This window comes from Pteropus medius, unplaced genomic scaffold, assembly GCF_902729225.1.
Source record: "Pteropus medius unplaced genomic scaffold, Ma_sr-lr_union100, whole genome shotgun sequence".
Lineage (NCBI taxonomy): Eukaryota > Metazoa > Chordata > Mammalia > Chiroptera > Pteropodidae > Pteropus > Pteropus medius.
The window spans coordinates 14,474,953-14,502,240 of NW_024349519.1; the positions used below are offsets into that span (position 1 = coordinate 14,474,953).

At 38.1% G+C, this 27,288-nt stretch overlaps 1 protein-coding gene across 1 annotated transcript in view; it reads left to right on the top strand.

The window, feature by feature from the left end:
* The first annotated feature begins 13,280 nt into the window (after positions 1 to 13,280).
* Positions 13,281 to 27,288, top strand: part of BCAT1 (branched chain amino acid transaminase 1) — a 74,962-nt gene continuing 60,954 nt past the window's right edge. The window contains exon 1 of the mRNA XM_039882486.1: positions 13,281 to 13,481. Within this exon, the coding sequence (XP_039738420.1) occupies positions 13,476 to 13,481 (6 nt within the window). The 5' untranslated portion in view covers positions 13,281 to 13,475. The remainder of the gene's footprint in view (positions 13,482 to 27,288) is intronic.

Genomic DNA, 27,288 nt, shown 5'->3' on the forward strand with positions numbered 1-27,288 from the left:
TCCCTTACTAATATTTCTTAAACATTGAACTTAAAAACTTTAGATCAAGTAGCTTATTTTAACAATCATTCAATATTTAATTATGTAAGCCAGGCAAAATTTTCATCTGGGTCCCATCTGGTTTAATTAAACCCTTAATGTATGTAAAATTTTCAATATAGATAAGTGTACAGGCATAACTCAGAGATATTGCGGGTTTGGGAATGTTCCAGACCACAGCAATAAAGCGAGTCATGATCTTTCTGTGGGTGGTGGGCTTTGCCTTCAATTTGTAGAAAACACAACATCAGTGAAGTGCAATGAAGCAAAGCGGAATAAAACCAGGTATGCCTGTACATGTACATAGGTAAACAAGGGGTTCCTTTTGCCAAAAACTCCTTTCATTAACAATTAGATGCCAGTAAACTCTTCACTGAAACATAAAAAGAAACATCTGTTCACTGAGATGTTCCCAGAAAACTCATCTGTAGCCAGCCCAGTGGGAGGGCAGAGCATGGTTTTCTACTTAACCAATAAACTTTATATTTACCAAATTACAGTGTTTTTAGTCTCTTTGTGACTTTTACTTAATATGTGATGAAATAATAACCCTTATTTTTCCCTTCCCTCTCTAGGATAGATAATAGCAACTGTTAAAATGATTTGCGACCCACAAGTCCTGGACTAAGTAATGCTCAGCAAAGCTGCCATCTGCAAACCTTTTTGATTACTAATAAATGCAAGCTGGTATAGAATGGAACTCTCCTCCCACCATTCCCTTAACCTTGTTGTAACAAGCTGTGGCTGGGTCGCACCAAACTTATTATAAACATCTCACATTGAAACAATTTCTGAAAAAAGCAGTCACACATATGCCTCTGAAAACTGACTATGTCCTTCTGTTTCAGTTCTTATTATATAAAGTCTGGTTTTCTTCTCAGAAATCAGGAGAAAACCTATGCTAAATCTCCCAACTCCAAGAACTCAGGCACTCCCACATTCTTATTGCCTACAAAACCACATAACCAGTTTCCACTAATACACATTCCAAATGACCAAGGCTGGAAACCACAATTCAGGACTTCGGTATCCAAAAGCCCCTTTGAAAACAACTCTGGGATTTGCTTGTGGTGAAGGCACATTTCTGGGGAAACTCGCTGTATCACTTTCAACATACCCACTCTTATTTTTTCTCATTTTTTTGCAGGATGTTTTGACCTGGTGGAGCTAACTTCTACAGGGTGGCGTGGAGTGAGGTCAGACAGGCTGGAGAAGCGGGAAGCCGCTGATCAGCTACACCTGCCTCTTCCGTTCTAGCCAAGATCTGAGAGTCCCGGTGCGATGGGAAAGACGCATGGGAGGAATGAGGAAGACCGACCGCTTTGCGTGCACCCACGCCATTGGAGTGTACTCTCCGCCATGGTGATAACAAAATAAAGATCGCCCAGAATATAATCTCTCTTTAATCAGGATGAAGGAAAAGTCACTTTTTAAGTTAAACTTCATACGTTTCTATTGGGCCAAGCGCTGTGTGCTTTCTAAAACATTAGTGCTGTTCATCATTAAGTCTTTTATGGGACCATATATAGTTTGGGAAACTCCGCATATTAATTATGGAAGAAGCAATAATTAGACCTTTAAAGAAGTACATGAGTGGAACATTGAGCTCCAGGGGAGGTCAGGATAGGGTAAGCTCAGTGCACTTTGAGAAGCCTTTATAAAATAGATGGGATGTAAGCTGGGCTTTAATAAGATGTTTTGGAAAGTTAGGGGCTTGGAGAAATCTGGGAGGGAGGTGGGGAGAGACAAAGTATAAGCACAGTGGTGAGACTAAGCTTGTTTTGGCAGCATTGGGTCAATAGTCTGTTGGAAGCAAGATAGTGGGAGGTGGTGGACTAATATATAAGTTTTGAAAAAATATATAAGTTTTGATAGGTGATGGACTAATATATAAGTTGTGAAAAAATATATGTTTTGATAGGTGGGATACAAGCAGATTCAGAAATGAATGAGACCTTCCATAATGATGTTTGCCATCCAAGAAAATTACAGTCAGCTGGGATAAATATTTTAGAAACAACAAAACCTACCACAAAACAAACAAAAAAGCAAACCAGGATCAGGGTTCTAAACACAGCCCAAAGCATCATAAGTGGAACTAGAATTTTGTTCTCAAACTGGCAGTTTTGCCTACTGTCCAAGGGGCTTCTCTGGCCAGACCACTCAGGTCCCCAATCACAAGCTTCATAAGCCTTAGCATCAGTGATTTCCTGCTTCTCCCTATTTTCTCTCTCCTCAGCTCCTCTAAGGATTTTTGGACCATCTAGATTTTTATATATGTTCCTATTCTTGTGGGTCATCATTTCTGTCACCAGGTGAGGAGGAGGGATTGTAGTAGTTAAGAGTTGGGGCTCCAGATTGAAAAAACCTGAGTTCAAATCCGAGCTCTGCCCTTACTAGTGCTGTGACCTTAGACAATTTATTTAACTCTCTCTGCCTCAGTTTCTTCATCTGCAAAACTGCATCAATACCATGAATGACCTCTTGGGTTTGCTACAAGAATGAAATGAGATAACACATGTATGATGTACTTTCTTAAACTCTTTTAACTTATTCAGATATTAAATGTCCTCTTAAAGCACAAAATAGTGCCCAGAGAGAAATGACCAGTTAACCCATTCCTCTCATTAGTCTTGCTCTGTGTAATTTCCCAGCAAATGAACTATTATAACTTCCATGCTTGTGATCTCCTTCTTATCAATTTACAGATACCGAAACTAGCAACACCCAGAGAGATTTCTCTCTAGTCATAAAGGAAGCTGGCTGCAGAGCCAGAAATAATATTCGAGTTCTGAATCCACTAGACCATATCGCCTGTCTGACAAATTCTGCTCTTACTTCCTGGTCCAATTAAGTGTATCACACCTAATGTTTCTCAGAGCAGTGAAAGAAATAACCTGAATAAGTGCCAGCAGGCTCTACAATGAATCGAATGAACATGTTATCTCATCACTCATTTGCTGATTGCCTTGTGCTGACTCTAACAACACCCTCGCCCTGGGCTCAGCCCCTGGACTGCACTTGTCCTGAAGGCAGCCAGAAAGACACAGTCTCCACTGGAGCAGCTTCTCCACTCCCAGACACAGGCTTCCTGAACAGGGGAGCATGCAAAGGGACAATATGCAGGCTTTAAAAAGAGAAACCCAAGATGGGGCTTTGGGTGTTGGATGTACTGTAGGTAGAAGTGACAATGTGTTGTTTACTTGGCAAGTCATTCCCCTTAAAGTGAATTAACTAGACAGGGCCCCTGATATTGCCAGACCTGAAAGCAGCTGTCTGTCTTATCATCAGCAGAGAACCTCTAAGGGACCCCATCCCCAGTCTTCAGAATAACATGTCAAGGAAATGAAATCCCAACATGTAAATAGGCAAAAAAAAAAAAAAATCTATTTAAACACATAACTATTCTCTCTAACGTGTTGTTAGATGTGAGCCAGTAGCTGGATCTCTGGGATTAATCTCTAGTCGATCCAAGGACTCATTTTGTCTGACTAAAAGTAGGTTGGAGGGGGAGAGGGGCCCTACTAGAAAAAAGAAAACCAGACAGTGGAATCCCCCTTTAGTATAGGCATGGCCAAACATAACATACTTTTTTTTTTTTCCAAAACCCACTCTATATAAAATGCACTGTTTCTCCTAATATATTCCATAGTGCTCTTATAGTCTAGGATCACTGTCTTTAAATTGCTTTCCAAACTTAAACTTTAAGAAGCAAATGCAGAGTCTTCAGGAAGCCAATTTTCATAAAGATACTGTTCCAGAAAAAAAGAGATTGGGAATTTTAGTGACCTATGGGTTTCATTCCAAAAAGCAACAGAGAAGTAAATTCTTTAGAAGAAAAATCGGCATGATACTTTTGGAGGATGGTTAAAATGAAAGAAGGCCCTGAAGATATGGGCAAGGTATGTATTAGTGGAATGAAAATCATCTGTCGCCTTTTCAGATCTACCCTCTGGAAGTAAAGCAAGATAAGCCGAGCCTTGCTCAGTGTCCCAGGAGACTGACCTCTTTATGGACATCAATCTGGCTCCCCTGCTCTCTGATTCCCATTGAACTTGGCCAGTAGGAGGTGCCAACAGAGAATAGATGGGCAGGAGGAGGAAGAGCCCGGGTTATTGACTATGCTTCTCCTGCCCTGCTGGGCCTGGCAGTGGTTCATGCTTTGCCTCGGCTCCTGTCATGTGGCCCTCTCCTACAGCAACAGTCCTCACTTGGTTCTGCACACCTCCCCTCCCTTGCTGCGATGGTAATGGCCCCTAAAGCCCTGATGCCAGCACCACAGGGCACTCCTGACTCCTTGGTTCCCTTAACCCTGTCCACACCTTCAGGAATGAAATTCTTTTCAGCCTCCTCTTTTAAAAAATATGCCAGCAGTTTCCCAAGGGACTCTGACTGATAAATACTCAGAGGTGTGCTTAGCTGTTGTGTTAATTTCCATGGCCTAGTATGGTTGTCATCCACATTACACCAAGGACGTAATGCCTCCCTTGAAATGTTTCGTTTTTGTTTTTAAACTCGGTGTAGCCTTTCTTTCTAGTTAAGTACATGAAGTTAATTCAAAGAGAGATTTGACTAAAAGGAAAAAAAAAAAAAACTTCACAAACTTTCTTCTGAAAATTTGGATAGCTATTGCCAAATTGGTTTCCATAGAAGTTGTATCAATTTATCATCTCACCAGCGATCTGTGAGCCCGTTTGGTACCCCACACCCTCACCAACACAATGTGTTGATCTCTGCCAATCTGATAGGTGAGATATATCACGTCATTTTAATTTACATTTCTCTCCTTATGAATGTGGTTTCATATGTTTAAAGCTATTTGTATTTCCATTTCTATGTTCTATTAGTTTGTATTATTTAGTCATTTTCCAATAGGAGCTTGACTTTATCAATTTACAAAAGCTATATATTGAGAAATTTACTTCTTTGTATTTTACGTGTTAGAAATGCATTTGTACAATTTATCATTTCCATTTTTGTTGATATTTTTGTCATGCATATTTTAGTCAAATTTCAATCTTCTCTGTGTCTCCTCTGAGTTTGTGTTAACGTTAGAAAGGCCTTCCTGACTCTAAAATCACAATAACATTCTCCCATGTTTTTTTCTAGTACTTTTATGACTAAATACATTGAGAATTAATTTTGGTATATAGGGAAACAGAACTCCAACCTTCATTATTTTTCAGATGGCCATCTGTTTTTTTCCTAGGAAACTACCCTATAGATATACTTGCAAATATTTACAAAGATAAATAAAAATATATTAAATTATGTTTAGAATGGCAAAATGTTGAAAACGAACTTTGCATCCTTCGATAGGAGACTGGAATATTTTATATATATAACTTTGCATCCTTCGATAGGAGACTGGAATATTATATATATATATATATATGGAAATACATATATATATATATATGTATGTATGTTATGGTTCATTCAACACTGGAATAAAATGTGGCTCTTTAAAAGAAAGCAATTCTTTAAGGGCTGATATGGAATCCTGAAATTATTTGGTCAAGTTACAAATCAACCCTAAGGTGAAGAACAGTGCTTACATCATTTCTGATTTTAAAACATATAGAACAAACCAAAGCAAAACAAATGTACACGTAGATACAGAGGAAACTGGAGACAATGATAATCTTGGGAAGGGAAGCTGGGGGACTAAGAAACAGGAATAGAAGATATTTGATTTTTTCTCTGTGTTTTTTATGCCATATTCATTTACAATATCAAATTAAATGAACAAAGAGAAAAAAATAATAGATTTTTAAAACTCATCATTATGTTTTGTTGTCGGATTTATTATCATACAATGTAGATTTGTAAGATATCATTCACACCATTGAAATCTGCCCCTTAGTTCAGCCACTCTTTTTATACATAGGTGTGAAAATGTGGATCAGTAGCACCCTCTGCTGGTATAACCAGTTGAAATTCAATGACCCAGAAACTTAATAAACCTATGCTTTATCTTATGCTTTACTTTGTGATTATTGTGTCTTCCAATAGTATATCATGAGCAATATTTCGTATCATAATGTTTTTAAAAAACCAATGGGAATTTTCTAAGTTTAAAAAATTATACGTTTTTGTAGCAATCCACAATTCCAGTGTTTCAACAATTGTCTGAGTATAGAACTCTACTTTTGATGATGTGGGACTATTGAGAATAAAATCATAACTATTTTTAATAATAGTTATCAGCAATTTGTACAAAAGTAAGCAATACTGTATGTTCGTCTTGTCAATCTATGTTTTCATCATGCTCATCATTATTATAATTCATTCACTCAACAAATATTGAACACTTAGTGTACAATAAGTATGTCCTCATGCTGGGGAAACACTGAAAAAAATAGACAAACTGCCTGCTCTCATAGAACTTACTTCCTACCAAAGGAGACATAAAATTAACATAATTGACAAAAAGATGTAGTATGTTATAGTCTTATATGAACTGAAGCAGAAAAGTAAAGAGAATACGAAGAATGAGTTTGGAGAGAAGTTTGCTATTGTAGATGGGGTAGCTAAGGAAAAGCTCACCTGAGGTGAATTTGAATAAAGACCCGAAGGAAATGAAAGAGCTAGCCAGAGTATATCGTGAAAATACATCCAGGCAGATGAGCAAGTGCAAAGGTCCTGAGATATAAGTTCGCCTGATACATTTGAGAAACAGTAAGGAGGTCAATGTGGCTGGAGTGAAAAGAACATGGAAGAGTAGTAGGAAATGAGGTATGAGCATTAATGGGGGAGAACTAGTTATCTAGGATCTTAGAGTTATAGAAGGACATTGGTTTTTACTCTGAATGAGATAGGAAGCCATTGTAGGATTTTAAGGAGATATGTGCTCTAAATAAATGAATAAACTAAAAGGATGCCAGGGTAGATATAGGAGATTAGTTAAATATTTATATCACTGATCCTGGAGCAGAAATAATGACAAGAAGTTATAGACAGATGGGTAGATAATTAGATAGTTGATAGATGATAGATGATAGATAGATAGATAGATAGATAGATAGATAGATAGATAGATAGATAGATGATAGATGATAAATAGATAGACCATAGATAGATAGATAGATGGATAGATAGATAGATAGATAGATGATTAGATAAATAGATAAACAGATGATTAGATAGATAGATAATAGATATGGGGAGAGACAGAATATGCTCACAGACCAAATGCTTGCAGAACATGAGAGTGACAGAGAATCAAGAATGACTTCAAGATTTTGGCCTGAACAACTAGAGGAATGTAGTTGCCATTTGTTGAGATGTTTTAGAGGGAGGGATGACTATCAGGGGCTCAGTTTTAGAATGTGAGGTTTGAGATGCTATTAAATATTCAAGTGGATGTTTTCAAATAGGCAGTTGGATATACAGTCTGGATTGAGCAGAGTGGTTTGGGTTACGCTAGGAGTCCTCGGCATAAAGGTGGCATATAAGGCTGTGGGACTCATTGAGATCACCCGGGGAGTAAAGGTAGATAGGAAAGAGAAGTCCAAGGCCTAAGCCCTGTAGCATATCAACATTTATCAGCCTGGGGGATGAGATGAGGAGGAATTAGCAAAAAAGACTGAAAAGGAGCAAGATAGAAGATGGAAGGTGTAAAATTCGATGAGTGCAGTGTCCTGGAAGCCAAGTGGGGAAAGCGTTTTAAGGAAGACAAAGTGATCAACTGCTGATCAAGTAAAATGAGGAAATGATTTTGGATTATCAATAAGTGAGCAGGTAATTTGGTCATCTTGACAAGAGCAATTTCATTATAATGTATTCAAATGTGAATGTGAGGAGAGAAATTAGAGACTGAGAATGGACACTGCTTTTTAAGAGTTTATTGTGTTGCTGTAAAATATTTTACCTGTAGTTAACAAAATGGTGTTGTGCACTTAAAAGTTTGTTCAGAGGGTCGATCTCATGTTATGTATTCTGACCACACACACAGCAAAGGGACATAAGGAAACTTTTGGAGGTTATGGATATATTTATTACCTTGATTATGGTGGTGGTCACAGGTGTATACATATTTCAAAACTTACCGAGTTGTATATATTAAATAGGCACAGTTTTTGTATGTTACCTCGATAAATCTGCAAAATAAAGTTTGCTGTGAAAGGAAAGAAATGGATAATGGTAGAGAGAAAAATGGAGTCGAAGGAGTTTAGTGTTTTGGTTTGGGGGTTTCTTTGAATTTGAAGAAATAACAGCATGTTTACATGTTTATGGGAATGAACTGATCCAGAGGGAAAAATCGAGGTTGCAGGAAAGAGCAACAGGAACGTGGAAGCTGTCGCAGAGCATGTGTCACAGGAGGCTGAGTGTCAGGTGAGGGTTCAGACTCGCTAGCCACAGAGACAGGCCATCCACAGGACGGGGGAAGGTACCGAGTATGGGCACAGATGCAGATCAACAGGCACAAGGTGTGGGAGGGGGGGTGTGGGGAGGCGGCGCTGGTGAATGTTTCCATCTGATCACTTCAATGGTCTCAGCAAAGCCAAAAGAGAAATAGTGTCGAAAGTTTGAGGAGAAAGGTAAAGTATAAAATAATCTAAAAGAGAGACGAGAGAGACTGGATTAGGAAAGCATGGTATGATTGTTGGGTAGCACGAGAGATGACAGCACGAAGGTTCAGTCTCAAATTTCATGTGAGACCAGCTGGCATGGTTGTATGAGTTTTTTTTAGCTGCATGGGTGCAGAGATTGAGTAGGCAAGGAATTGGAGCTACCTAGGGTTGTGATTTATCCAAGCAAGTTCAATGTGAGATGTGAAAAGGAGTTAGTAGAGTTGAGAGTGTATGTGAAGCAGTGACTTGGGATTTAAGCCAGGTAGGGAGAAAACATAAGACATATCTGTGGGGATGAAAAGGCAATAATGATAAGATCAATGGATGGAAGATCCTGCTAGAGTCAAAGAATAGGGGTAGAAGATGGCGGTCAAAGAGTAGAATCCAGAATTTGAGATATGACAAGGCTGCAGTAATTGGTAGTGACAATGTCAAGGGTATGGCCATGGCAGTGACTGGCTGTCGTAGTGTTCCAGTCACTAGGGAAGCACAAAGTTTATGTTCTTTCTCCAAGAGGAGGCCTCATATGGCATTTAGTAACTGAGCTATTTGACTTTGATGCTCTGATTATATATTTGCCTTGGGTGTACTTGGGAAAAGAAAGAAAAAAAGAAACAAACAAAGAAATAAACAAGAAAACCTTAAATGGTTCATATTTCCACATTAACCATTTGAATAACAAATAGAACACATACCAGTATTTTTTAAATGGAAAATGTGCAATCATAAGAACCAGAGCCCTATTTAGTTTGCAAGACAAACATGTTTTTGTTTTTCCTGCCTGCCAGATAAGAATTAATGTTAAGGTTGTATTACATATATATTGCATTCACTTTCTTGTTTTTATGATAAATGAAATGGAATCACTTATTCACCAAACCTATTCTACAAACCTATTCACAAAGTAACTAGCACAACAAGATAAATAATAAATCAAAAACTCTATGTAAAACCTAGGTATTCTCTATACACCTAAATCAACAGACTGGGCTTTGTCAAGTTGTGGGAGAGAGGACATTTCCCAGATAAGACCTATTCCTGAAAATCAGCAGCCAGTTGTAAAACTGTTACAAGGACAAAATAATCCTGATACTATAATACATATCAGCACCTTATAGGTCATAAGAGAGAGACATCAGTACATGTATCTTCATGAAAAGTCTTTCCAACAATTTGCTTATCTATTGTTTACAATGTTTTGTAATTTTCTGACACGTAACAAAGCGTTTTTATCAGCAACAACCAAAAGGTGCTTGGGATTTTTTTTTTTTTTTCACCAGTCAGGTCAGAGTGTTTGCAGTATAGACACTGGGGATTTCTTGGTGTCCTCTGCAGGAACAGCACCAGTGTAAATTGCATCTGAGGCTCTGCTAAGACCCCTGGGTGCCTGCTCCCTTTATACTATTCTAAATGCCAGATATAGGTGCATGGAGGTCTCTGTGAAAAAGAAGAAAAAGAAACCAAAAAAGCCATTGATTTTCACTATTTGTGAAAAATCACAATAAATTTTGTGTTATCTTGGGTCAACGTGTTGATGAATTTATTTCTTCTGAGTGAATTAGTTGAGATGGAAATGTTAATTACTGAGCAAGCAGACAGCATCACAAAAGACCAGTGATGGCCATTATCTATCATCTCTATCACTTGGGCTTTCTGCCTGGCTTGAAAAATACACTTCCTGTCAAAATAGGCAGGTTTCCTCTTAGTCTGCTAGTTGTTTTTAGTAGAAAAGGGATGGATAATTTCTTTCATGTGGATTATGCTCCAGAGAGTCAAACTTGGCCTTTAGTGAGCATTTCCAACTTCTGATCTTTGCTCGTTTACCCCTTCACCCCTACTTTCTAACAAATTTGACTCACCTATAGTTATAATTCTGCTATAATTAACTACAAGAGGAGCAGTAGTGTAGCATAGCTATAAAGAGCATGAACTCAAGATCTAGATTGCCCAGGTTTTTCTCTAAACTCTTGCTTCTTGGACACGAAACATAACCTCTCTATGGCAATTTTCTTCTCTGTAAAATAGCAATTATAACAATATCAAAGTAAAGATTAAATGAATTGCTAGATGTAACATACACAGAACACTGCCTACCATGTCTGAGTGTTAGCTATGTTATTGCCAAAAACATATCAGATAATGAGTAGTTTCTCTCGGCTCCTCTGTGTCTTACCCATCTTTGTTACATCTATTGCTGGGAAGCAAGTCACACGATTTAGAGGCCTAGATCTATAAACATTTATGATCTCAGAGTTCCTGTGGGTTATGAATCTTGGACTGTTTAGTTAGGTGGTTCTGCTTCCAAGATCACTCACGTGATTATTGGCAGGCCTTCATGCCTGTCCAGAGGGGCCTCTGAGCAGGGTTGCCTCACAGGGTAAGCAACCCAAGAGAGAAGAATCTCTCTTTCTCTCTGTCTCTCTGTCCGTCTCTCTGACTCTGTCTCTGTCTCTGTCTCTGTCTCTGTCTGTCTGTCTGTCTGTCTGTCTCTCTCTCACTCTCTCTCTCTCTCTCTCTGCCACACACACACACACACACACACACACACACATACCCCAAGAATAGCAACAGTCTTTTCAAACCTAATTCTGGAAGTGATATCCCATCAGTTCTGCCGAATTCTATTCATTATAATCGATTCACTAAATCTAGCCCACACTTAGGGTAAGAGACAAAGGCAAGGATCACTGGGAATACCCTACCATACTATTGACTATGATTTAGAGAATGACCCTAAATTATTTTGCCAATACATGTATTTAGAGGGAATATTATTTTTACCAATGAGAACCAGTTTTCTACCCTCTTAATAAAATACAGATACTAGTTTTGACAATAAAAACCCATATTTAACATCCAGTATGCTAATATGCCAAGACCTGATTGATGGAGGACATAGGCTGGCAGGGAGCCTGGCTTTTCTGTACATTGCTAGATGACCACCCTGGAACACATGCTGGAAAGCAAGTATCCCTAGAGATGCCGCTTAAATAAATTGACATGTAATGCTATTATGCCAACTGCACTGAAGTGTTTAAAAGTACATTAGACTTTATAAAACCTTCCTCTAAAATTTTCTATTAGTCTTATCCAAGTCCTACATCTATGAAAATCTTTATTTAAAAAAAATATTGCCATAAATAAAAAAAAATAATAAAAAGAAAATAATAGAACTTACATATTTTTTTAACTTACATGAGTCTCAAAATGGAAAATCCAGACAAGTGGAATGTCTGTGTTGAATCCCAACGCACAGCAGCTCAAAGCTGAGAAAGTAATTTGTTGACTTAATGAAGCTCTCTTTGGCAGTTCAAAAAGCTGTGGTGGCATTTCTGCTTCACAGAGTTCTGAGAAGTTTATCTCCATCCACTCTCAAATACAAATAAAAAGGGGATGGGGTGGGAAGGGGAGCATCCAAAACCGGTAAAATAAGAATAGTACAAAATAATCTTTAAATTAAAAAATGAAGGTTTAAAGTAACTAAAATTACATATTACATATAGATAGATAGATAGATATAATCTCAAATAGAGAGAGAGAGAAGAAATAAAAGCCTGAAAAAAAAGCTTTGCTTTGTGTTGTGTGTGTGTGTGTGCGCACACACATACATGTGTACTTTAAATATATGCAAGCTTTATCATGTTAGACTTTCAATGTCAATGGTTAAAATCCATTGAGCTAAGAAGTTAGAATTCATCTATCCTTGAATAAGCCAAGAGATTAACATCTGAACCTAGAAACTTCCTTCACAGTATTTTATATGCAGCTTGCTCTATTCTAGAACAAACACTGCAGCCATCTAATCTCCCTTAGACTCCACAGTCCACGATCCCTAAGAATCTATCTTTCCTAGGTAGGAGATTGGTCGCTAACTCTTCTGTGGACCCATAAAGCCTGAAATGTTGCCTATTTTAAAAAATGTTTCCCTAACTTGTAAAAGTTAATTAATTAAGAGTTTAAAATATGATCACAAGTACATCATTTCAGTTTTGTATTTCCTAAACCTGAGGAAATTGCTATGGCAAGCCACTTCCAGTCTGAAAGCAGACCCTGCCTGCTATACATTGGCCTGCAGAGCTGACCAGTCTATTATTTGGAAGCACACTACAGGTTTTAGAAGAATTTGAACTCATATAACTACCTATGCAGCCCACCTGTGGCTATTTAAATTTAAGTAAAATAAAAACAAAAAAACAAAAAACATTCGGTTCCTCAGTCATACTAGCCACATTTCAAGTGCCCCATGGCACATGTGGCTAGTCGTGACCGTATTGCTGAAAATGAGACTCTCAGGTTGCAAAGCACTCAAACGATTCCTGAGGAAGAGAAGAGAGAGAACAAGTACCTAAAACATTGATGCTAATGATGCAACTAGACCAAAGCCAAAAGGCTGATGGGCACAAAGGAGAAGGAAAATAGGACGCTGTATGGAATGTGGATTGTAAGAACCATGAACCAAGGTAAACTGGAAATTGTAAAGCAAGAAGTGGAAAGTTTAAACATCACAGTGCTCAGTGTTCACGAACTAAAATGGACTGGCAAGTACAGTGTTCTACTCTGCAAACGAGAAGAGTGGGCCCGGGATCTGAATTTTCGTGCTGGGAGAGACTCTGCCCTCAGGGGGCGATCTGGGGGAAATCCAGCCCTAGGGTTCTTCCTGCTGATGCAATCTGCCAGAGAGCCAGCATCTCCCTGCAAGTGGGTCAGCGACGTGCAGTCCTGCCTGCCACGTGTAGCAGCCACCACCCCAGCCACTTCCCCAGACATTCCCACAGCCGCCAACCGAAACATACCAAGAGCCTGGGACACATCAGGTTTGTCCTCCGCTCAGCTCCAGCAATCTCCACAGCCGAGGGAACAATGAAGGTAACTGCTTATGATTTTGACTGTATTTTACAAAAATGTGTGTTTGGATTAAGCCTGCGATTCATCAAACACAAAGTTGGCAGGAAGGGGATGGAGGAAGGACCACTGTGGTCTGTGTCCACGCAAACATTGTAATATCTTCTTGGTCAGTCAGTCATCGCTGGATGGGACCTTCCATTCTTCTGTTTAACCTCTCCTCACAGGATGCACCTCATCAGGCTTTTTCACTGCTGCATTTGTGAACAGAGATAAAAGGCTGCCAGCAGCTCCTTCCCCTCCCTGTTAATGAAGTTTGGAAAGGAAGAGGAAGCTTTTCTCAATTTCTATTATGCACAGGAGGTGGGGGACTTTGGAGAAGAGGTCTGAGGGTGTCCCTGGCTGTAAACAGGGGTTTTCTGCTGGGCGTAAGCAATGAAAGAAGAAGATGCAGAAGAAGGTGAGGAGGGTGGCAGGGTAAGGTAAAAACATCTCATCTTTATTAAAAGCAGAAGTTTCTTACTTTGTTTCTTCTGGAAATCAAAGCTTCCTTGGAATTACAAATCACATAAGCCTAAGGGCATTCTTTTTTAAAAACTGAGGGAGAGCCCTAGAGGTTCTTATTCTTATGCTGATCAAGGATAATTAGCCTTGCTGCCTATCTGAAGGTTTTGGTGTAGGAATGAACTCTCAAGCGTTCTATTTCCTTGGTCTTAACACTTTGAAAAACTGCAATAAGCAGCAGTTGAAACTGCAGCTTTTTCCAAGGAAAGTGAAGAATGGGCAAGTCATCTTGCCATCTAACATCGCAGAAATATTAGATTCCTCCTATATGCATTCTGAACTTTTAGGAGCAATAAATCCATGTTTCAGTTTCAAGGGAAGGAGATGAAGTATGTTTCTCAAGTGTGCTTATCCACAATTTCACTTAGAAGAAATAATAAATAAATGGTGTCTTTTTTCAACAGAAAAAAATGTCCACTAAGATTAAGCAGGAACAGCGTAGAAACGCTGTTTTGTATTAAGAGATTATACAAGTGTGGCACAGTGAAAAATTTAGCAAGGTTTTTCTTTTATATTTAGAGATTCTATTTCTGGCTTGCTGATGTCTGTTTAACTTCAGCTGAAAAATACACTTTGCATGAGAATAATGTTAATGAGTAAAAGGAGAAAATTATGAGAATAAACAGTCTTGCTTTTCCAGTTTTTCCCTGTTTTATGTGGAGCTGCAGTTGATTATGTATTTTCATAAGTTCATGGGTGCTTTAACACGAGTTCAGAAGCCCCTGTCCCTTTCACAAGGTACATTTATACACAGAAAACTAGAGGATTTCTTCAAGTTGTCTCATTTCTTTTTTCTGATATTTGACTAAGATTTGGAAAGAAAGATTTGTAGTCTAGGCTTGATCTAAGGAGTACGTGAGGTTTTTTAAGTTTGTTTTTATTATTTCAAAAACCTTTCTATTTACCTTTTACCTAAGTATTCCTATCATGATCACTATTGTTTTCTTTAAATGTTATTTGCTCATGGCGCCATGATAAGCTTTGTTCTAAGCAAATTCTAAAGGCATGGTCTTGCCTGAGAGCTTATATTTTAAGATGGACATAAACAGAATGAACACGTGAATAAGAAAAATAGTACATACATTGAATAGTATGTACTATTGTGTAAAAACATTAAGTATATATTATGTCTTACTAGATTAAAGTGGAGATTTTAAATAGACACATATCCTAAAGGAACAGAGGCAAGAGAAATCATTGTTAGGGATAAGTGAAGGAAGGGAGAGTACTTAGACTAACTGGAAGGGTTGAAGGCTGTTTGTATGTTTGCAGGATGCTAGAGGTGAGGCCTGGCAAGAACCTCTTTACATTTTTACAAGTTTACATTTTTACATTTTTACAAGTTTACATTTCAGAAGCAGAATGTGGTCCCTCAGTCTATGCTCAGAGATGCTTAGCCGGTTAATCAGGCCTAACTACAGGGCATTAGTGGAACATGTAGTAGTGAGAAAAAAGGAAAAAGGGAGAAAAAAATTAAAAAAAATTTAATTTTGGCCAATATTTCATTCAGTAAGTTTCTGTAATGAATAACTTCCTTTGATTTTAGAACTACAGAAAGAACGGAGAATTAAGAGAATTTTCCATTTGTATGCAAGAATTTCTCTTGCCTGTCAGCTCACTGAAACTGAGGTCTAATTATTTGAAATGGGTTTAAAATCTTATGAAAGAAAGTTGAAAACAGTCATTTGATTATTACAGAGGTTTGTACTAAGAATTGAGACCAAATTATGGTTTCCTTCAGTAGCTGTGTATTTCTCAATTGTTTTCTTTATTTTGGATTTTGTCTCTTAGTCCAGGTCAGGACTTTTAGTTACATAGGGGAGGAAAAAGAATTTTCCCTCTCCCCCTCTAGGTTCTTAGCTGAGCGTTCCCTGTTATAAAACAGATTAACACAAAACAAGCAGAAGCTTAATAACATGTAGAGCTCCTGTATATGCAAGAGATACTCAGGAAAACTGAGAAACTCCCTGAAATGGCTGAAGATGCCACCTTAATATCATCTTCAGCTAAAGACAAAAAAAAAAAAAAAGTTGGGACAGTTGTGGGAGGTTATCAAGCAAAGTAAACGAGGATAAAGTTATTATTCAGATTTAAGTAGGAGCGGCCTCTACTGGTTAGTTTCCAGAGTTTTCCTTATCCTCTTCTAGGCACTGAGAGGAAGACATCCTTACAAATGAAGATTTCCCTTATAAATGTAAATTTCCTTCAGAAAAAGGCAACTTCAACTCTGTTTTCAGAGATTCTCCTGTGTCTGCAGCCATCAAAAGGAATCAGCCCAAGATAATCCTATGTCAAAGAGACATATAATTTGGGTGGCATATGCTGCTCTCCTTTAGTTTCCTTTATTTCTCATATCAAGATTTAGACCAGGGAAATGAACAGATGAGTGGTAGTTTTATTAACTCAAGAGGTATGGGTTTATGAGTAAACTATTTCCATGCATAAATGAAGGCTTGTTTCTAAACAGTGGCCATCTTGAATGTTTGGATTGGTTCTGTCTTTGGGGGTTTCAGGTTGTTTGCTTCTTTGAATGGCCCCTTCTTAATGGGTGTAGAAAGATAGAAGAGAAAAGAGCTTTCTCTACATCTCTTTAGGCTTCGAAACCACAATTCCTCTAAATAAAAGATACCTTCCTGGGGAAACCTAGTGGAATTGTCAGCCCTATGCCCAGGGGGATTTGTTTACCATTTGAGAATCTGGGACCTTCCATCATAGACATCATTATCCCAGCGATCCTCAACTCTCTGTGTAATACTATCATTCTTTTCGAGCACAAGAGGAAACTGTAACTGGTCTGCTCATGTTACAGTTTAAAGTCTTTGCCGTTGTAACTTTATCCCCTTAACAGCTGACCAAACGTGCTAAATATTTGACATAACATGTGGTAAACATGCCTACGGATGGGCTTTCCTGAGCCTTTGTAGCCCATTTGGCAATACGTGTCAGTGCCCCTCAAAGAGGGCCACTGAAATTAGATTCTGTATAAATCAACTGAGATATAAATGCGAAGTGTACCTCAATTTTTTAAAATGTTTCAAAATGAAGGACTTGGGATGCTCAGATTTATACACACAACTTTCAAATATTGGCAAACATTTTTATCACAAGATCTAGTCTGCAATTCACAATGTTGATGGTGAATTGGTCTTTTCTATAATACCAGGTTCCAGTGCTAAGTGCACCAATGATTCTAATTAGTCCTCTCAAATCCACAAGCTGATAAAATTAACTCTAGAAATTGAATACTTATATTGTTAAAATAACTTAGAAGTTAGGTCACCTTATTAATATAGCACAGTGCATCACATAAACATTTCTCTATTGTCATATAAGCCATGCCTTTTTGTGGGAAAAGCTATTTTACAAAACATTTTTCTTGTGTTTAGTGATTAATAAGAGAAAGAAAATCTTAAAGAGAGAAGCATACTCCAAAAATATAGAAAAAAGTCAAGAAGAAAGGAAAAAGGTAAGACAAGTTAAAAAAGAGGAAATTACATTACAACAATAATCCAAAAAGATCAGACTGAAAAACACACGCTTCTTTGTGACTGAAAAATTTTGAAATACTTGTAAAATCAGCTAATCCCATTAACGATAGTCCTATATTTCATCTAAAGAGAACAAATTCTTTATTCTGATACGTAGATCTGAATATTTGAACAATTACATTTAGAGTTTATCCATTAGTTTGGGTAATGTTTTTACTCTTTTGACCCTAGATGGTTATTTGCCTTAGGAAGCCCTAAGAAGCCTAGGACATAGAGAATTCAAATTATGTCTGACGCCTTATAAATCTAGACAGAAGGAACACCTGTTGGAATATTCTAGGCCAAACGTTCCACAGATATCTCTTACATGACCAACAAAGATCTCAACGCAGTTTAGAGATGGAGCCAAGCAAGGATGGATTTGCACAGGATGACAACTTAGCCGTTGTTATTAGCATTTCGCCAGTACATTAAGGGTAATTTTGCCATGTACATTTCATTTCCTTTTAGTAGATTTAGATTTAAAATTACATGGTTTAAATTTTAGTGCTAGATGTTAGTTCACAAATCTGAAATCACAACGTTTCTTTGAACTGTGAAGATAATAGCATTATAATATCTACATGGGGAAGCATCATGCATTACTCAGGGATTTCATGGTTTCCAGTGCCAGTGAATGTTCTGTTTATTTGCAAGAAAGACATCAGGATTGAGGAAAGACTTCTTTGCTTAACTAAGATAATGATGCTTTGTATTTTAAAATACCATATAAATTACATAACATTGAATTGTAACCTCAAAACATTCATATGAGAAAAGCATTGCAGCGATTATTAACTCTATTTTGTAGAGGAAAATTAAGATAAAAAAAAACTCACTAGAATTGCTTAAAATCACAAATAATAGAGCGGAATGAGAAATAGACATTTGTACTTTACAATATTAGTTGGGTTAAAGCAACTACCTATTTCCAGACTTCCTAGATACAGATTAATTTACTCTGCTTTATACTTGTTTTTGAACGGCAGATACATTTTTCCACATCTGAATTTGTTTGGAGTCAAAGCTTTAATTGGTTTATAAAAACACAGAGAACAGTAAATATTTACATGTTTTAATGCTTATTGCCAAACTCATATAGCTGCTATTTTCTCATTTTTTTTCTTTTTTATAGAATGTCAGTGGTAAAACTGTATATTGACTGTATATAGACTGTACATAGGCTGTATATAGGCTGTATATAGGCTGTAAGTATACATTGTAAACATTTCTGGGAAAGTTCATGCAAAAAGCTGCTACATAGCAATGTGAACTGAACACCATGAAAGTCATATCAAACAAAACCACCAATGCCAGTCTACAAAATCACTGCTGTTTCCACATTTAGGCAACATGTCAAGGGAAACGTCTCCTGTCACATCCCAAGGAACCGACAGAATATAGAATAAAGTTGTGTGTCTGAGAATACTGAACAATACCAATATTGTTTCACATGGTTTTCTTTTGTTGTAAACAATGCCCTTTTTTTTTAAAGCAAATTAATTAATGCACACACTGACAAACAAATCTAACAAAAGAGGCACTTAGAGGCAGTGTTCACTGAATACTGGAATTTTGAAAGAAAAAATCTATTAGGTCATTTTAGGCATTTACTTCTGCCAAAGTTCTTTTGAGTTTATTTTTCTAGCTTTCGTACCTATTACACTTAAATATCTTAAGGACCAAGACTTCTCAAATCTTCTGTGGATAGTTCTACAACCTCCCATGTTTACTGTTTGAAAGTTTCTCGATAATTAACTTATTCCCTTTTCTTTTGGTTATACATATCAATAATTTATGCTTGGCTATGCTCATAGTTTGCCACAGTCTTTACGCTTATTTTTTAAATGTCATATAACATTAACTTAAGTATATTTACTTTGTTATAAAGTACAGTGTTATTAACTAAAATGGAATTTTCTTTTTTCAGTAATGTTAGAGGAAATATTCTATTAGTAATATCAGTAATTCAGCGAATATGTAGATACGGGATGTTAATAAGGTTTATGCTCCTTTAATAATTTCATATATGCCTCCTGCATTAATGCGTGTTTGCTGGTCAACCAGGCACATTCTCTCCTCTTGGCCGTGTTCTTAGAACATTTACAGTAGTCCACCAGTCTACCATTTGATATTAAAGGGCAACACTTTGAAGATGGGAGCGAGGCGTCATTTGCAACCACAAGAACTTAACTACATAGTTTGAGATAGACTTAATGGCTCAACATCATTGTTCATGCTTAGTTTAATTAGAAGTGCCTTATATTTACTTGTATATATATGAAATGATGTACAAACGAGTATTATTGCAGCACTGTTTGCAGTTACAAAAGATTGGAAGTCACTCAGGTATTCATCAGGTATAAAAAGGAATAAGGTTAAAAAAAAAACTGGTGGAAGGAAGAAGAAAAAGCTTCCTGTTTATAAATAAAAGGCTCCATGAAACTTTTAATTGTATATGTTTATGTATTGTTTAATTTTTGACACACTGAGTTTATTATATTCAAAATTGAAATTGAAAAAAATGGAAATGCCTTACAGTGAAATTAACTTGACTCCAGAACCATTATCAAGAAAATTTGAAATACTGGGTAATTCAGCACAATTTAGTTAAGACCAAAGACAAACATCTTGATAAAATGTCTAGACTGTTATATTTAATTATAACTAACTGAAAATAATCTATTGAGAAAGCAGGTTGAACATAATGTATTCACCAAACTTTATAGTACCTGTTAAGAGTATACAATTGTTCTCCAAATCTAACATTTATATATTACAATATTGACCAACAAAAAAATGATTGGTTCACGTTTCATTTAATTGTATAGCTGTTACTAAGACTACCAGGCTTTGTACTAGGTAAAAGGCAAATGGAAATAGTTCAAGCATTATTCTTACTCTTGAGAAATAACTCTATTTGAGGAGAGAAATATATAAAAATCAAACAATAATTAGTATAACAGGTGCTATAATAGAATTCTGCATAAAGTACAGTGGTACATGGAAAAGATTAGTCAGAGAAATCAGGGAAGGCTTTATAGTGGAGGTGATGTTTCAGCAGAACCATGAAAGAAAGCTAGATAAACAAGACAACGAAAACATTTTAGGCACATACACGGTCCACTTTCGCCCAAACCCAGACTTCTGGACCTAGATTTCATCTCTCATTCTCTTATCATAGCAGTCTCTGAGAAAAAGTGTGCCTTGCCTCCCTTTGAAACTACTGGTAAACCCAGGGAGGCCCGAGTACCCAACATCCTCCAGGGAATGAACTACTGGAACTCATAACATTGGCAACCCACAACCAGTGTAATTCACCGTGTTATACTTTTTTCATAATGACTCCATCACTTTTGCTCTCTCTTGCTACTGTTTTCTTTCTTGACTCAACCCTCATTAGAACCTCTCACCTAAATGTGTCCACAATACCCTTTGCAACTCAGGATTAGCACATCCCTCTTCTCCTTCCCTAAATGTTTCCTGCTCCTCCTGACCTTAGGCGAGGTCATTTCCCTGCCATCCTCTCCAGTGGAGGTTGCTCGTTTTCCCCACTCTCCTCTCTCAGAGTTGGAGCGGGGCTGGTCTCCTGTACCTTGCCCAGTGTGACATCTACATCAGACTCCTCCTAAAAAACTCTGCTCTGCTACTCACACCATCAGCCTGTGCTACCTCTCTCTAACATGTAACTATCATTGAAAGACATCCTGGTCACTCTGCCCCCATTATCCACTGAAGATTTCAGCACTCAGCTGCCCCTCATTCTCAATTCCATCCCAAATACTGCTTTCTCATATGTAGAAATCCCATTCCCTTTCTGGCATCTCGGTCCCTTTAATTCGTCATCTCTGTTAATTTGCTGCATTACTCATATGCCACCCATACCTATGGTCATATCCTGAATCACACATTACACCAAGTCTCACAGGGTATTTTTGGTCCAAGATCTACCTTACATTGGTACAATTCTCTCCATTTTAGCTGCCACGTGCCCAGTTCAAGCCACTATCTTCTCTTTGCTAGGTATATACATTTCTACTTTTGCTCACCCCATCCTCCATCCCTAATCTGTTTTCCACAGAGCAAAGTGATCATATTAGTCGTCTGCTTAACAAAACTCCTCCACCCTTTCCTGCTATGCTTTTCTGAATAAAACCTAAAGGCCATATATATCATGCTCTAGAAGTTCCTAAGGGCTTTGGCCCCTCTCACCTTTGCATCCTCACCTTGTTGCCGCTGTTTCCACCTCTGCTCATCCCCAAACTGTTGTTTCAGGGTCTTTGCACTTGACAGTCCCTCTGCCCAGAAGGTCTTTTTCCTACTCCTCGTCTAGCCAGCTCATCACCCTGCCAGCCTCAGATTTAATTCTGCTATCTCAGAGAGACTTTCACGACCCCATGGTTCCCAGTCCTTCAGAGCACTGATTGCAATTTACAATAATTGGTGTGATTATCTGTGTGGTTTTGGGGTTGATATCTGACTCTCCCACTAGATAGTACGTTTCTTGACGGCAGGGAGCATACCTAGTTTCTAATGCTGTGCAACCACATATAGGCCAATGCCTGGCTCATAATAGGTGGTTGGTGAGTATGGTAGGCTGAATAATGCCCTTCTCCCCAAGATGTCTATATCTCAATCTCCAGAAACTGTTATTGTAAAGGAGATTTTGCAAATGTGATTAAGTTATGAATCTTGAGATGGGGACATTATCTTCGATTATCTGGGTAGGCCCAATATAATCTTTATAAGAGGAAGGAAGGATGATCACAGTCAGGGAAGAAGATGTGATAGTGGAAGCAAGTGAGAGGAAGGGAGAGAGGGAGGGACAGATTGACAGAGAGAGATTGATTTGAAGATGCTACACACACTGCTTGTTTTGAAGATGAAGGAAGGGGCCATGGGTCAAGTGGCACAGGTGGCTTCTAGAAGCTGGAAAAGGCAAGGAAACAGATTCTCACCATAGAGCCTCCAGAAAGAATATAGCCCTGCTGAACCTTGACTTAGGACTTCTGATCTCCCAAACTAAGATAATTAGTTTCTGTTATTTTAAGCCATGAAATTTGTGATACTTTGTTATAGCAACAGTAGGAATCGAATACAGATTTTGGTACCTAGAAATAGGGTGCTGCTATAACAAATACCTAAAAATGTGGAAGTTGCTTTGAATTGGGCATTGGACATAGGATAGAAGAATTTTAAGAAGCCCGATAGGTAAAGCTTAGCTTGCCTTGAACAGACTGTTGGTAAAAATATGGAAGTTAAAGATACTGCTAGTGAGGACTCAAAAGTGAGGAATGCTTTTGTTCTATTATCTACTTTTGTTCTTAAAATACTTTTGTTCTATTATCACACTAAGTTGGAATTTGATTTTGAATAGCCTTTTAGGTTAGAAAAAATTTTTCATCAGAATTTTAAAGATACTACTGTTTTCTACTTTCCTGTGTCACTAATTAGAAGTCCAATGTCACTCTTATTTCAGATCCTTTTCACATGTAACCTGTTTTTTGCTCTTTCTTAAAGCATTCACAATCTCTTTATTGTTACTATTGGGGAACTTTATGGTGACATAATTAGTCCTTAGTCATTCATCCTAGGAAATTTTCTGGTCACATATCTTTGATAGTTTCTTCCCCTTTTGTTTCTGTGTGTGTATTGTGTGTGTGTGTGTGTGGGTGGAGTTGGTGGGTGTGTGGGTGTGTGCGCGCGCGCGCGCGTTCCCCCTTAAACTCCTATTAGTTTGATGTTAGACCTCTTTGATGGATCCCCTAATTTTTAAATTTTTTTCTCACCTAGTGTTCAATATCCTAGATCGGGGGAAGATTTTACCAATGTTGTAGTCTAATCTTTTCCTTTAATTTAAAATGGCCTTTATATTTCTAAGAGCTTTCAAAATTCTCTTTAAAATAACATCATGTCCTTGTTTCATGGATGAAATATTTTCCCTGTATTTCTGAGGAAATTAATTGTAACTAAAACTTATACTTAATTATAATTAAAACTGTTTTCTTTTGCTCTCTGCAGTACCCCTTTCTTAAACCTCTTTTTTTTTTCAGGTTTTGTTTTTTTGGGCGGTGGGTGGCGGGAGGGCGGTGCGTTTCACGGAGGAGGCTTTCCTCAAATATCTGGTGACCGGTGTTGATCTATTTATATTTATGAATGAGCCTATAAAAAGCCCTTAGAAAGCTCTGTGCACATGCTTTGCTCCTTCTCTGGTTGTTTCACTGTTATATGCCCACATGGAAGTGACTAGGCCATTTCATCGGAGGACTCCTGAATGTAATTAACACTATGTCTTTTCTTAGGGTGTTACATAGTTTTTGCAGAAAGAATCACCCAATATGCATAGGACTTTCTGCCAGTGTTCTGCAAGCCCACCAGTGTTGAAACTAGATGTTTCATTATTTAGTGTGTGGATTTTTACTTAATTGCCCTGAAACCAGTGTTTAGATTCCCTCAAGCATGGATCTTTTGTGGCTCATTTCTTTGGTGAATAAACTTCCCATGTCTTCCTGCCATCAGGAAGAGGTAGTTACCTGGCAGTCCTTGGTGGGCATGGAAACCCACTTACACATATCTAGATGGTATAGCTTGTTTGTTACAAACCTAGGCTATATGGCAGAGCCTACTTACTGCTCTATCAGGGAGGAAAAATGATTTTCTCTCTACCCTTCTGAGTTCTTGGCTGACAAAGCAATATAATGGAAGAGCAAGAGGAGAAAAACAAAGCTATATACTTTCTGTATACACAGAAGAGACTCAGGAAAACTGAGTAACTCACCAAAATGGCTGAAGCCACTATCTTAAATACCACCTTCAGCTGAAGACAAACAATGTTATGGGTGGGAGGAGTCAGTTATGAGAGGTTCCCAGGAAAAGCACAATCAACAAGGGTTTACTTCTGCACTGATAAGAGTTTCTAGAGATAAGGTCATCATCCCCCCTTCCTGCTAGGGGAAGAAGACATCCTTACAAACAATTTCCTTTACAAATGTAATTGTAAAAAGGGTAACTTCTACTTGGTTTTCAGAGCTTTTCCCATGTCTACTGTTTTTTAAAATTAACCAGCCTAAAATAATCCTAACGCCAAAGAGACATATTTTGGGGTAAAAAATTTTGTTCCCGTACAGGTCCTAGGCTACAAACTGACACAGCATGTTAACATACTGGATACTGTAGGTAATTGTTAACACAGTGGTAAGCATTTGTAATGTTTCATGTTATGATGGCTACATCATCACCAGTCTATAGGAGTTTTTCAGCTCCATGATAATCTTATGAGACCACCCATAATATATGCAGTCCTTCACTGAGTTACGTGGTGCATACCTGTACTTGAATAATTCATGTCTCTGGCTCTTAATGGCCGTTCCTATCTTCTGCCTCTCCACTGTTATCAAGGCCTCTGTAGTGAAAGCCCTGCTAGTTGACTCATTTTGTAAAGCTGAGTGTCCAACTTAAGTTTGATTGCAGAGGCTCCTTTCAAAGAGGCATCTACTTCAAGAAAGGCTGTCTTCAAATGCACTGCCAGCCACAGGACTAGATAAAGAGTGAGGTCATCTCCCCCCACTGAGATTTTTTTTGTTTTAAGAGATCTTGGGTGATTACGATAACTGACCATTTGGACTACCTGTCTTTTTCTTTTTCTCTAAATTCCAGTGTTCTAAATTCCGCTCTTAGGTTCTAAATTCACCAATAAAAAGTGAGCCCATGAAACCGTAGGCCCTCATGCTGGATCCCCACAGAAGCGGAACCCTAGATGCATGCTCTCTCTCCCCCCACACCCTCCTCCTGTGTGTGTGCCCCTTAACATGCCCCCCATGCTCTAGGGCCTGTAAGTAATAAACTTTTTTCTTCAAAGTTTCCTGATGTTTGTCGCTGAAGGGTTTCTTGCAATTATATTAAGAACCACAAGGTTAGTCCAATTGTAACAATGATTAAGAAAGGGGAGATGCTGGCGAGAAGCTCACTGGGCCCAGGTGAGTGACCCCGAGGCATTTCTAGCCAAAAGCATTACTACTGATAGGCTGCTACTGGCACAGAACATCCAGGAAAAAGTTAACAAAGTAGGCTTGAGGCTGATACAGTTGAAAAGGTCTGCTTGCAAGGTTGACTCTTGGCCGGTGTCTGGGAACTTGGATTTCTAGAAGGTTCCCACGATCCCCCGATAAGAGTAACTCACTGTGCCTAAACTATTTGTACCAACAGTGTGATTTCTGCTTGATATCTGCTTTCGCCATGCGATTTTGGTATGTACTAGGTAGAGGGTGCCTACATGACTAGGCCCTCAATAAAAACTTTGGCACTGAGTCTCAAGCTTCTCAGGCAGACAACATTTCACACATGTTGTAACTTGTTGCTGGAGGAATGAAGTGACTCTGCAGGAGAGGGCTTTTGAAGCTTGTACCTGGTTTCCTCAGAACTTTATCTCATATGTCTTTTTCCTTTGCTGATTTGCCTTGTGTCTTTTTTTATCCTGTGATAAATCATAGCTGTGAGCACTGAGTCCTATGAGTCATCCAGAAAATCATCACGTTTTCCAATTTTCTCATCTAAAATAAGGTTTATAACCGTTGTCGTCGTCATTGTCATCATCATCATCATCATCATCATCATCATCATCATTATCTACCTTACAGTGGTATTGTGAGTATTATTCCATAATAACAACTACCCTGTCAGATGCATCCTACACGATGCATCTGACAGGGTAGTTGTTATTATGGAATATGTTAACTGTTCATATCAAAAACACCTTGTTTGTGCATGCTCATGTCTTTTTGTCAGAGTAACACTGACACATCCACTCAAATAAAATAACTCTCAAATCTTGAATGACTCATTTGAAGGAAACAAGTTCATATACCAATTTGCCCCTGGTTCTTTCACTAAAGTATGTGTGTATGTGTGTTTTACTTTTATCACCTAACATATATAAAATAATTTGGGAGGGTTGTTTTTAATGGTCAAAATGTACATGTTGAATTCTAAACCCCAAATGTAATGATATGAGGAGGTGGGGCCTTTCGGAGGTGACTAATCTCTCATGAGTGAGATTAGTGCCTTACAAAAGAGGCTCCAGAGAGATCCCTTGCCCTTTGCACTTAAGGACACGAGAAGTCTGCAGCCTAAAAGAGGGACCAAACCTGGCCACGCTGGCACCGTGATCTGAGACTTCTAGCCTCCAGAACTGTGAGAAATAAAAGTCTGTTGTCTATAAGCTGCCCAGTCAGTGGTATTTTGTTACAGCAGCCTAGAGGAAACTAAGACATTTTCCTTTCTTTTCTTCATGCTTTCCTTTGATATGCACCCGGCAGTCTGTAGAGTAAACCCACATTACATATTCTAATGAAACTTACAGAAGTGAGAAAGGGGCATGGAGTGGATTTAGAAAGGAATTTTATAGCTTATCAAGTTGTGACAAATGAAAGCTATTAAAACAAAATGTACCATGGATACATCATAAATCTTCATTCCCCCTACAACTATTTTTGTTTGTTTGTTTACAAAGTTTGTCCTTTGGCTGCTTTGACGTAGAGGAAATGCTGCTGAATGTCTCATTAATACAAATATCTCCAAGGTATGTTCTGTCTCTGATGATCAAGAGAGCAAACCACTGAGAATGCATGCCACTTGGTATGCAACATTCTTCAACATCACAAGCATCATGCTGCATGAAAGCTGACTTTCAAGAAAAGTATAAATCGCACTCATTCAAGGCAGAATTCCAGGGCAGTATTGGC